Source organism: Coffea arabica, chromosome 9e (assembly GCF_036785885.1).
Source record: "Coffea arabica cultivar ET-39 chromosome 9e, Coffea Arabica ET-39 HiFi, whole genome shotgun sequence".
Classification (NCBI taxonomy): domain Eukaryota; kingdom Viridiplantae; phylum Streptophyta; class Magnoliopsida; order Gentianales; family Rubiaceae; genus Coffea; species Coffea arabica.
In genome coordinates, this window is record NC_092327.1 from 39,662,774 (window position 1) to 39,673,325 (window position 10,552).

The following is a 10,552-nucleotide window of genomic DNA, read 5'->3' on the forward strand; positions in this document are numbered from 1 at the left end:
GCCTTTCCTCTTTTTCTTTTTTTTCTTTTGGGACTTCAGTTTATGATATAGTTTAATTAGATTCTTTCTCCCTCTCAATTTGACAGTACATCAGACAATTACCATTTGTAATTTTAAAATTTGGCAGACGAGTTACACAGATTTAGTTTAGTCGAACATGAAAGCACTACTATAGTCCCAGTCACCTACGTGCCCTACTGCACAAAACACAGAATGAGCCACTCAAGAAAAGCTATGATGGCCAACGTTAAATGGCCACCTCCACCATGTGGAATTGCCAATCCACAAAAAGTTATATTATCAAACAATTAATAAGGCAAAAAATCCTCAATCAACACAATATATATATATAGTTTAATTTCATCCTCTGCAAAGTAAAAACATTTACAACTAGACATCGTCCTACTGTCCTTCCTGTCACAGATTTGATGCGTGATGTCCCCCGTTCCTCTCTACCATTATTTATGATTAATCACCACTCTTTTACTTCTCTATAAATACCCTCTCACATTCCTTTCTTCTCGTCACCTCCTCATTCGCTCACTCCCTCACTCACTCTCTACTTCTGCCTTTTGCTTCCGGCCCTCTTCTATCTTTTTCTTTTTTGATTCCATAGTTCACTAGTTCTCTTTGATTAGCAATGGCTACCGCTGAGGTACATAATAATATTACTTTTTCTTCTTTCTTTCTTTTGTTTTTTTTTCCCTCCACTTTAGCTTTTCTCGTATTCATAGTCTCGTTGAGCGTTGTATGTCTGAATTCTGAAGTTGAAAGTTATCAGAATTCAATACACAGCCGACGAAGCTAGCTCAAGAAACCACGTTAATTGGGTGTATAAATTAAGACTTTGCTAGTACTCCTACTTAAAGGGTGAAGTATTTATATTTTGTATTGATGATCAAGTTTATGATCTTCGATTTTATTTCTTGATCCGTGTCATCCTGTTTCTTCTCAAAAACCATTAACACTTTGGAACACACGTACTAGCAAATCATACATGTAAACGATCGGATCAACTTGTGATCGATTCATCAAATAGCAGTTTGCCTTAAAATAGGTAAAAGCATGGAAGCTAGTAACCTAAATAATACAGCAAAAAATAGATTGAGGGCCTGTTCTAAATTTTCCTGAAACCATTGGAGTGGTGTACGGTCGGTTGGGCTAGCCAAAGCCGACCATTAATATCATCCAAAGATCCATCACAATCTATAGCGCCTAAGGATCATATCACCACTATCTAACTCGATAAATTCGCAAGCTTTTTACTTGCTGGCCAGCCAAATGCTCATGATCGATCAAGCAAAACCATTTACTATCATTCTCATAGTGAGTCTCTGTTGTTTTCAGGTTGAATCAGTTCCAGGTCCAGTTGCAACCGAGGTGGAAACTACCATCCTAGAGGCCCCCAAGGAAGAGACAACAGTGGAGACAGCAAACCCTGAGCCAGCGGCCGAAAAAACAACAGAAGCCCCAGCTGCAGCTGAGGAATCAATTGCTGTTCCTGAAGCCGAGAGAGAAGCACCGGTTGAAGTTGAGACCAAGGAAGTTGTGCAGGAGGAACCGCCCAAAGTTGAAGATCCTGCTGTTGAAGAGAAAACAGAAGAAACTCCTGCAGTCAAAGAAGCTCCAGCAGCAGAAGAAGCACCAGTAGCAGAAGAAGCAGCCAAGATCGAGCCAGTTGAAGAAGTAACAGCCCCGGCTGCTGCTGCTGCTGCTGAAGAAGTAGCTGCAGCTCCGGCTGAGGAAGCTCCTGCAGCCAAAGAAGAGCAAGCAGCTCCGGTTGTCGAGCAGGGGAGCACTGATGTTCCAGTGGAGAAGAGTGAAGAGTAGAAGGCATCCAATACGCGTAGGTTGAATTGAGATACTGCAATATGTGGTTGTTTCTCTTCGATTTTCTACTAGGCTTGCATGCTAAAGTTGGTTTAAATAGTTTGTTTTGCTTTTTGCTTATATTTGGTTTACTATTGTTATGGTTATGGTTCTGCTTATGAGACTATGAAGCGAGGCTTATTTTTAGTATGGGTTTCAAGAGCTAGAGCTTATACCGTCCCTGGGGATTGGGTGACCTCACCATACAGGCACAGCAGGGCTACCTGATCTTGCGTGACAGCAATGAGCAACTTCCAACTGTGGTGATGGTCATCGGCAGTCATGCTAGTGGATTGAACGGGATAGAAATTGTCATGGTTATTGGGTTAATTTGATTTACTTTGTCTACCATGGTTTGATGGATGTATCTCTAGCTTCCAGTAATAAGAATATCATATTGTTGATTTTTGTTTTATCATTCTCAAGTGGTCTGGTTCTGCGTCTACCTAGAATTTCCTATTACCTTGTGGCATGCTTCAAAGGTATTCTTTTTCCGTTTCTTCTCCTCTGCTCGTCCTTTTGTTTGGAGAATAGATGGTCGGACATGGGAACTTGAATTGGACAATTAATTCGGGGGGTTTCCATCATCCGCAAAGAAGATGATAGAAGAGTTCCAAACAGAACTGTAAATGAGATGTGCATCTCACTTTCTATAGCATTTCCATACGAATGTGACATCAAAACCGTATCCTTTGATCATCTGCCTATATTTTTCTGAGCAAAAAGAAAATTCGGGCATTGAATGGGAATTCCCTCAGGTCCACACATCTCCCCTGCGGCCGCTACCACATTACCTACTTGCCTTTGACATGAATCCTCACTTCAACATGGTTGAGGACAATTCAAGGGCAGCAACAAAACAATTCATTCCTGGACGTCAAAACAGTTGGTATCTTAAAAATGGCATGCTTCATTCCATATCCAGCTGATAGAGATAAGCTGTTAAAGAATGGCCATTTGCCAACTCATGGCTCTCTATCCCAATAACACCACGTAAAATTAACAATCGGCTTCTAAATCATGCATTGTTTTCTCAGCCAACATTTGTCCGCTTTCCGCATCAGGAGAAAGAGAGAGCCTTCGATAATCGGTACAATAGAAACATGCAAGGTCTGCATACATCTCTGTGTGCACCACCCAAAATGTAGCGTCTCTATGAAACAAAAAAAATTAGACACAGAAAAGCTAGCTGAACACAGATCAAACAACCAGCCTCCGACACGCCCCTGCACCTTCGAGGCGGCCAGAAAGCCTTCATTGGCTCTCAAATGAGAAAAGGTCCAAGGCGTTCCCTGCACATGTATGATTTAGAAAGACACTATATTTTTTTTTCCCTTAACAAGAAAGAGGTAGGATTTAAGAAATGAGGAGGGAAAAGAGGAATTTGAGCCCAAAACTTTTTTTTTCAAGTCCAGTATCTCAACCTTAGCTATCAAACCAAAGGCTCCTCAATACGAAAACACTGATTTCTAAATGTGAGAAACCCCAATTTGCCCAATTTGTTAGACGATTTGATCCCCAAGTCTAATAACAAAGAACATAGCAAACAATACGATTTGATCCCTACGCCTAGAAACAAGGAAAATAACGCTCAGACAGGACCAACCAAAAATTCAGTTGATGTTTAATCCTTTCAGCCTTGACTATTTATTGTTACTATATCAATATAAACAATTGATGGATGAGGAGACCACCAAATTACAACCTTTCTGGAAGTAGACAGAATTGGAACAACACCTCCATCCAAAGTTCCAAACCTTGAGATGAGAACAAAAAGATGAATTTCTATATTCTGTACAGGCTGGCTAAAGATCTTTATGTGCAGTTCAAAGTCCTAGCATTTCCAGTTATCACCACGTGCCAAAGCTGCAACCAACATGCTCTTGAGTGATGAGAGAAAGCCGATCCTGCATAATGGGCATAGAAGGGTATGGTGGAAAACATAATCGGTAGAAGCAGGTATGAGAGGAAGGCAGGCGATCATTAGGCTCAAGAGTCCTGTAAATGTATAATTTAGAAGCCAAACCACCAAAACCCTCAATAGGTAAATGTTTTATTGAGGTCCAAAAGAAGAGAAGAATCTTTTTCTGCTCAGCTGACATTTGTTCAACAATCTGTAACAATTGCATTTTAAGCGTATGTTAACAAGTCAAGAATTGATTCCAAAACTTTAAGTTGATCTTTATAAGCTTACTGTAAACACAAGCACAACAAGCTGAGAAGAAATTGACATTTAGAGTACCACAAGTAACATGAAGCAGATTAGTCTACATTTGTCATTTGCATTATTATCCTGACCCTCCAAGGTCTATGAAACATAAACCTCTATCTGCATATAACACATTTACTTGGGACTGGCAGCGACTCACCATAGTGCCCTATGAAAACAAACCCACACCCACCAGATATTTCCAGCCAAGTTTGCATACCCATGCTTTGCTGGTGCAGTTTCTATAACTTGGTGAAAGCATGTAATACACAACACTTTTCCAGGAGATTTTACCAGGAAGGCGACGGTCTTGCTTTGCAAGTAACACGGTAATCAAGTATAAATAAGGCTGCCATCTTGTTCATATATAAAGAAATATGTGTGTGAACAGTGTGAGGAAAAGAAAGCCACCTGATGACAGCTTCAGTCATTGAAATGGATACACAACCAAAAAAACTTCAATGAGCTGAAAAGAATAATATATGAACCATCTCCGAATTTCCATGAAGTAAACCACAGTCCACACAAATACATACAAGCAAGCCAAATTAAAGAGTTTCCCACAACCTGGAATTAGGATGTAGTAGTAGATGAATGCAAATTTGTGTGAGTTTTAAAAGTCACTGCTTCATACATCAAAATGATAGCAGAACAAATAATCAATGATCTAGATATTGAACAATAGAAGAGGCAAGACAATGAATAAAATCCTAAAAACATTCTTAAAACCTTTCACTTCCTACTCACTTCACAAGCCAATGTTATAACACAAATAAGACAGGCTCCCTTTACCATGTAGCAGCTAATGACAACTTTAGAGTGGTCTAATGACACATAACCATCAGAGGTACAATTTCTTTCATCTATGAAATCTCGCAGCAATTTAGGGACACCAAGACCACCACAAGCAGGAAATTCAATCGTTGTTTCTACAAGCATATTGGACAGTAACTTTCACTCTAAAGAAACGGGTAAAGTAACAAAAAAGAGTGCACTTAGCATTAAAAAAGCAAAAGCACCAAGAATGGATACCTCTAAATATCAGAAAATGGAGATAACACAGAGGAATCAAACAAGTGCTACCTTCCAGAACCAGGATATCTGAGGATCAGTATCTTTGTAGCCATTCAATTCTGTATGTGCTATCCAGTCTTCCACAGAAATGGCATTTTCACTCCCACGTAGCATCCAGTTAAGATCTTCAGGCTCCAGGCTTTGGAAAAAGGATTTGTGAATGTGAATGCTTGAGCCACTCATAATGTTGGAAAAACCTTCACCAAATTTCCTTACAGGCTCAGAAATTGAAGTAACAAAGCGATGCTCAATGAGAAAATCAACATACTTCTTCCTATTTTTGCTATTCACAACAATGTTTTGCCCATCGGGACAAAGCTCAATAACCTTCCTGGTGCCCAATTCTTCAACTTCTTGAACAAATGTCAGACCAAGAACATCTTGATCCACAACCTCAGGATCCATCTCCAGTATCTGCTTGCAGCTATTGTACAAGTATGGGTCTACATCCTGTATGTCCTCTAATGAAACACCCTTTCCAGCTAATTGCAGGACAAATGCACGATCCAAGACTATGCCCACTTGTATTTTGTGCATCAACGCTAATGCTATCACTCTGCCACAGAATTTATAGTAATCAAGGTGCAGAGGGTTCACCTTAGATGCTGCAAACAGAAAATGGTACAAATGACTAGCATTAATTTTCTTGCAATGAAAATGACCTTGTCATATAAATATCTTTTCCAATGTGCTAAAAGCATAGAGGAACATATAACTTCAGCCAACAGTCCATCAGAAAATCTGCATTTTCAATGAAAATGCAAGTAACAAAGTAATTTTTACAAGGCCAATTACACATAAGCTAAACAATCAGAAGTTTTTCACTGCGAAGTAACAAAAAGAAGAGCACTTCATTCATGACACATCCAAAGGTAGTCTCGTGTTAGGCGACTATTTCCAGAAAGAGACTCTATGAGATGGTTTTTCAAGAAGGCATCATCAGTACTAAAACAAATTGACATAAACTGTGTTAGACTTCCATATTATCCCACATCCAATTTGTAGTGTAAGCATAAAGGTCTACTGCATATTCCTAAAGCTTCCTCTCCCAAAAATCCTTATTTTTATCAAAATTTTCCTCAATTGGACACTATACTCTCTATAGTTCTCTTGGTGAACATGCTTAATAATAACTGGTGAATATCAAAAGGCTATAGTGCATGGATCCACAATGTGTCAATCCATCTCTCCCCATAATGAGCACAGCCTCAGGGTTGCCAAAACCATACATCTCAAAAGTGCAAACCATTAAATCCCAAGCTGCTAAAATGCTTCACTTTGTTAGAAAATTGTCTACTGCCAGCATTAGGTTCAAAAAGGCAAGATTTCACGGCAATACTTGGCCTTGAGGATAGAATGAAGGAGGGATCTGAATTACTCAATGTTTGCTTAGCAAGCATTGCTTGGTTAAATGCTCTAAGCTCTCTAATAATAGGTTAAATTGCTTAGCACTAATCATGGGTCTCTTAACTTCAAGAGTTTGTCTCATCAGGTCTTTACCCTCACATGAAGGTTCTGCTCAAGCTTATAAACCCTTACCATAATAAGATGAGAAGAAAGTAACTGAGAAAGTCATGACGGAAAGGGAGAAGAGAAGATACGAAACAGGAAGTTGTTGAGCTATACTTTTCCAGTCATTGTTAAGCAGATAATATATATTGAAATCAATCTCAAAGCAGCAGCTTGAAAGCACTCAATCCATTTGGAGGATTCTATATCATCTATACGTTAACAGTTACCACTGCTATTGCAGAACAAGTACGATTTAGATCATTTTGATTCTTTCAGCCATCTCATCAAAGCCTTTTACCTTCTGAAAGGTGATAAACAGAAAGGACTTGCTCAACTCAACTAAATTTCACGTAAAACCCAATAAGGTCTATCCCTAATACCTGGGTCAGGTGGGAAGCAAAAACAAGAGAAAAGGCAAAACGGAAGCATCAACATTCAGTACGGCAACTTTAAGGGAAGGACAAAAATGAGAAGGCACCTTTTCCATAAAGCAGCAATAACAGTCTTCCACCATAGTGAAAGTATTAGCATCAAAGTGTAACATGGGATGAGAAGTGTAAGACGACATAAGAATCCCTCAATTTACTCAAATTTATGATATCCACAAATAAAGGCATCAGATGAAGACAGTTTTTTTTTCTTTTTTGGGTGGGAACGTGGGGGGGGATTGGGAAGCAAGTGTGGTGTAATCCAAATGGAAGCACTCAGAATAATAAACTGCTATAAATTTAGTGAGCAATATTTTAGGATTTTTTTTAAGGGACAACATTTTTAGCGGTTTGGCATCAAGTACCCAGGAGCTAAATGAAACACCAAATGGTGCCACATTTGAACAGTTGTTGGACTCAACCACATATTGCAGCACCTCAAACAGATAACCTAAGTTTGACGAAAAAAGGAGTTGACATGAAAACAGACATCAGCAAAACATGCACTATGGATGCAATAAAGATTAGGCTATCTCAACAAGAGATGGTTAATTGTACCAGTTTACAATAAATAACCAGTCATCCAAAATGTTAAAAGTGATGTCAACCAACAACCAGATGTCATTTCAATTTATCACAAACATGTCAGACTTCAGCACAAGGAACTATCAAACTTACTAAGAATGCTCAAGATGCAATAAAAGCTTACCTGGATTTGGAAAGAACCTTCTGCGATCCTTTGGACAAGCCTTAAAGAGAGCATTTTGAGGATTGAAGATTTCTTGACAAACCAAGAAAAACCACTCCCGCAACACTCCAGGTCCAGTAGCTTCCTCATTCTTGAACTCCATAAATAAGCCAGCACGCAATGAGTCAGAGGCTGCATTGGCAATGTATTCAAATGACTCTGATAATAACTGCGACCTATCAATAAGCATCTCATGCAGCTCCTCATAATCATCCTTTACCTCAGGCAGTAACATCATTGCTAAATGCCTCCTCACCTCAAAGTTAGTCACTTCCTTATGGTCAGTAATCCAATCATTATCATCACTCCTCTTTGCAAATTTGAGAACCAGATAACATAACGCCACCTTTCTTTGCCCCATATGCGTCCAAAATATCTCCTCAGCACCCTTGTACAATTTTGATATGCTACCCAGTTCTTTCAAAATAGTAAGATACTGGCACCAACCAGGTAAAAGATGCTCTCCCTTCCCTTTCTCAGCAGCTGCCAAATGCTCCTCCAATTTCTTTAAGCATAGGTCCATCTTCCCCAACAAATCATCAAAAATTACACGCAGAGATTTTATCTCATCAGCATAATATGGTACGTTACACTGCCCAGCAATACCACCACCACCAGCAGCTGCACGGAGCCTATTAATGCCCAAGTGAAATGCAATTGTATTCCTTATCGGAAATGAAAAGGCAACAAAATCGAGCACATCACCTACTGCTGGTCCACCACCTGTGCTTGACTCTAAACTCGATGCTAAGTCCTGTGACAACCTACCCGCCAACTCACGAAGAAATGTAAATATCTCTATGACAGCAATACCTCCATCCTTGGACATTTTAGTCTCCCTGCCCCCAAAGCCAACATATTCTACCATCGAACCTAAGCAACTACGACAAGTATTGTACAAAGGGTCCTCAATCCCAGCTCCCCTACCCAATAACTTACAGAACTCTAAAACTAAGTGAGCCAAATGCCCGTAAACCTGTCCCTTGCAAAAGGTCTTGCAATTCTGGATGAAATGCTTAATGCAATCATCAGCACAATCTCTATTACTCTTTACAGGTGACAAGTAAAGCATTACCAGGGCGGCAGGCACAGAAGACGAAAGGAATATCTGGAGGTAAGAGATGGATGATTCTACGTCTTCATCTTTCTGGGGAATGTCGTTGAGGAATTCGGCAAGGCGCGATTTCACGGTAGGCCCCACGGGTCGGGTCCGGTCGCCCTTGTAAAGATGTAAAATTTTGGACAACATATCGTCGACGCAGTGCCAAGCATTGGGATGCCTAGTGCTGCGCATGCGGCTGACTAGTTGCAAGCCGGTGTCGTTTTGGACGTCACATTCCGACAGCGACTGCTCCCACTGGAGCTGCTTCCCCCGGTAAATTAGCCTCTGCTCCTCGATAGGAATTCCGGTGACCGACTGAATTTTCTCGTGAACTGACTTGACGGAGTCGGAAGGATCGGCGTGGATGACGAGCGTCTTACCGCCGGAGAGCATCCGTACAAAGAACTGGAGTCCAGGAGCGAAGAATGAGGAGGAGGAGGAGGAGGCGCTGCTGCCGCCGCCGCTGGAGTCGTCGTCATCGGAGGAGGCAACGGCGGCAGCTGACGATTCCGAGGACGAGGGTGAAGATGATCGGGAGGGTTGGGAGGGATGAAGAGGACGGGGGCAGGTGAAGGAAGGGGCAAGATGGTCTTTTCGCATCCTGGCCAAGGCGGGGAAGAAGGAGTTTCCTAGGGAGAACAAGTCGTCGTCGTCGGAATCATCAGAGTCGCTGTGAAAGTCGTCCAGCTTGCGCTTGATGGAATTGGCGGTGGTGGTGGTGGAGACGGTCCAATTGTGGATGGTTTCGAGGCGAGAGGACATTTGGGAAAGGAGGCGAGAGGTTTTAGGCAAAAAAACAAAAAGAAAGGGAAAAAAGGGGATGGACCGAAACCCACCGAATCGGAATTCAATAAATCTGAAGGAGAAAGGCCATGGGACGAAAACCTAAGCTGCTAGGAGGCGGGTTGGTGGAGTAGGGACTGATGTGTGAGTGTGTAGAAAAGAAGAGGAAGGTGATAACGATGGATGATCATGAGAAGGGACTGAGCGGACTTCACCCACAGCCAGAGAGAGAGGACTAGCGCTGCCGCGACCACTGAACAGTGAGAATAGAGGGATTAGTAGACCTAGGAATTAGTTGAAATGACTAAAGAGGACTGATTTCTGCTTTGCCGCAACGCATTACGATTACAGTCTGTCTGACCCTGTTTTCCTTTTTTATGCTGATCCCCATTCCGATGTTGGCTGTCTACGTCTACGTATATATATCTATTGTTGGACATTGGATATTGATGAGTTTTCTTGTAGGGTGGTTTAAAACAAATTGACGCTTAAGGTTCTGGGGATTGATGTGAATTTGGATAATTATTTCTAAACCCTATTTTATTTATTTTTTATGCCTAATAAAAACAAAAATATGATGATGTTATCCAACAGCTTTTTTTTCTCTCGTATTAGAAGAACTTATATATATGACTCCAAGGCCATTGATTGTTGTGTTTATATATATACACACACGGGCAAATATATAAGATATTGACATACAGTACACATCAAACTAATACACATCATGTACATATGGATTTTCTTCGAAATTGAATCAGCGAGCGATGGTTTTAACTTTTAACATGCGCGCGGCCGACTTGTAGCTGACAATTAAGCCTGCATCT

The 10,552-nt window shown here is 40.8% G+C and overlaps 2 protein-coding genes across 3 annotated transcripts; one reads left to right on the plus strand and one right to left on the minus strand.

Annotated features, from left to right (window-relative positions):
* Positions 1-498: 498 nt before the first annotated feature.
* On the plus strand, positions 499-2,287 carry LOC113710244 (uncharacterized). The gene is made up of 2 exons (XM_027233147.2): positions 499-655; positions 1,348-2,287. The coding sequence occupies exons 1-2, from the start codon at positions 641-643 to the stop codon at positions 1,828-1,830; spliced, it is 498 nt and encodes a 165-aa protein (XP_027088948.1). The 5' UTR covers positions 499-640; the 3' UTR covers positions 1,831-2,287.
* A 1,180-nt stretch (positions 2,288-3,467) lies between these two features.
* Positions 3,468-10,113, minus strand: LOC113710243 (E3 ubiquitin-protein ligase UPL5-like). 2 transcript variants are annotated; one of them, XM_027233145.2, is made up of 3 exons: positions 7,802-10,113; positions 5,162-5,757; positions 3,468-3,983 (listed from the first exon to the last, which is right to left on the minus strand). In XM_027233145.2, exons 1-3 carry the CDS (start codon positions 9,702-9,704, stop codon positions 3,720-3,722), a joined length of 2,763 nt encoding a protein of 920 aa, XP_027088946.1. In that variant the 5' UTR covers positions 9,705-10,113; the 3' UTR covers positions 3,468-3,719. The 2 variants fall into 2 exon arrangements, with proteins under 2 accessions (XP_027088946.1, XP_027088947.1); XM_027233146.2 differs by having other exon boundaries at positions 3,785-3,983; positions 5,111-5,757.
* Between the last annotated feature and the right edge of the window lie 439 nt (positions 10,114-10,552).

Bases quoted from the DNA above. Each gene is read 5' to 3' on its own strand.
- LOC113710243 (XM_027233145.2), bottom strand. From the start codon at position 9,704: ATGTCCTCTCGCCTCGAAACCATCCACAATTGGACCGTCTCCACCACC. The intron at 5,758-7,801 runs GTAAGCTTTTAT...TTCTGTTTGCAG, and splicing joins AAGGTTCTTTCCAAATCCAG to CATCTAAGGTGAACCCTCTG. The intron at 3,984-5,161 runs GTAGCACTTGTT...CAATTGTTACAG, and splicing joins AGATATCCTGGTTCTGGAAG to ATTGTTGAACAAATGTCAGC.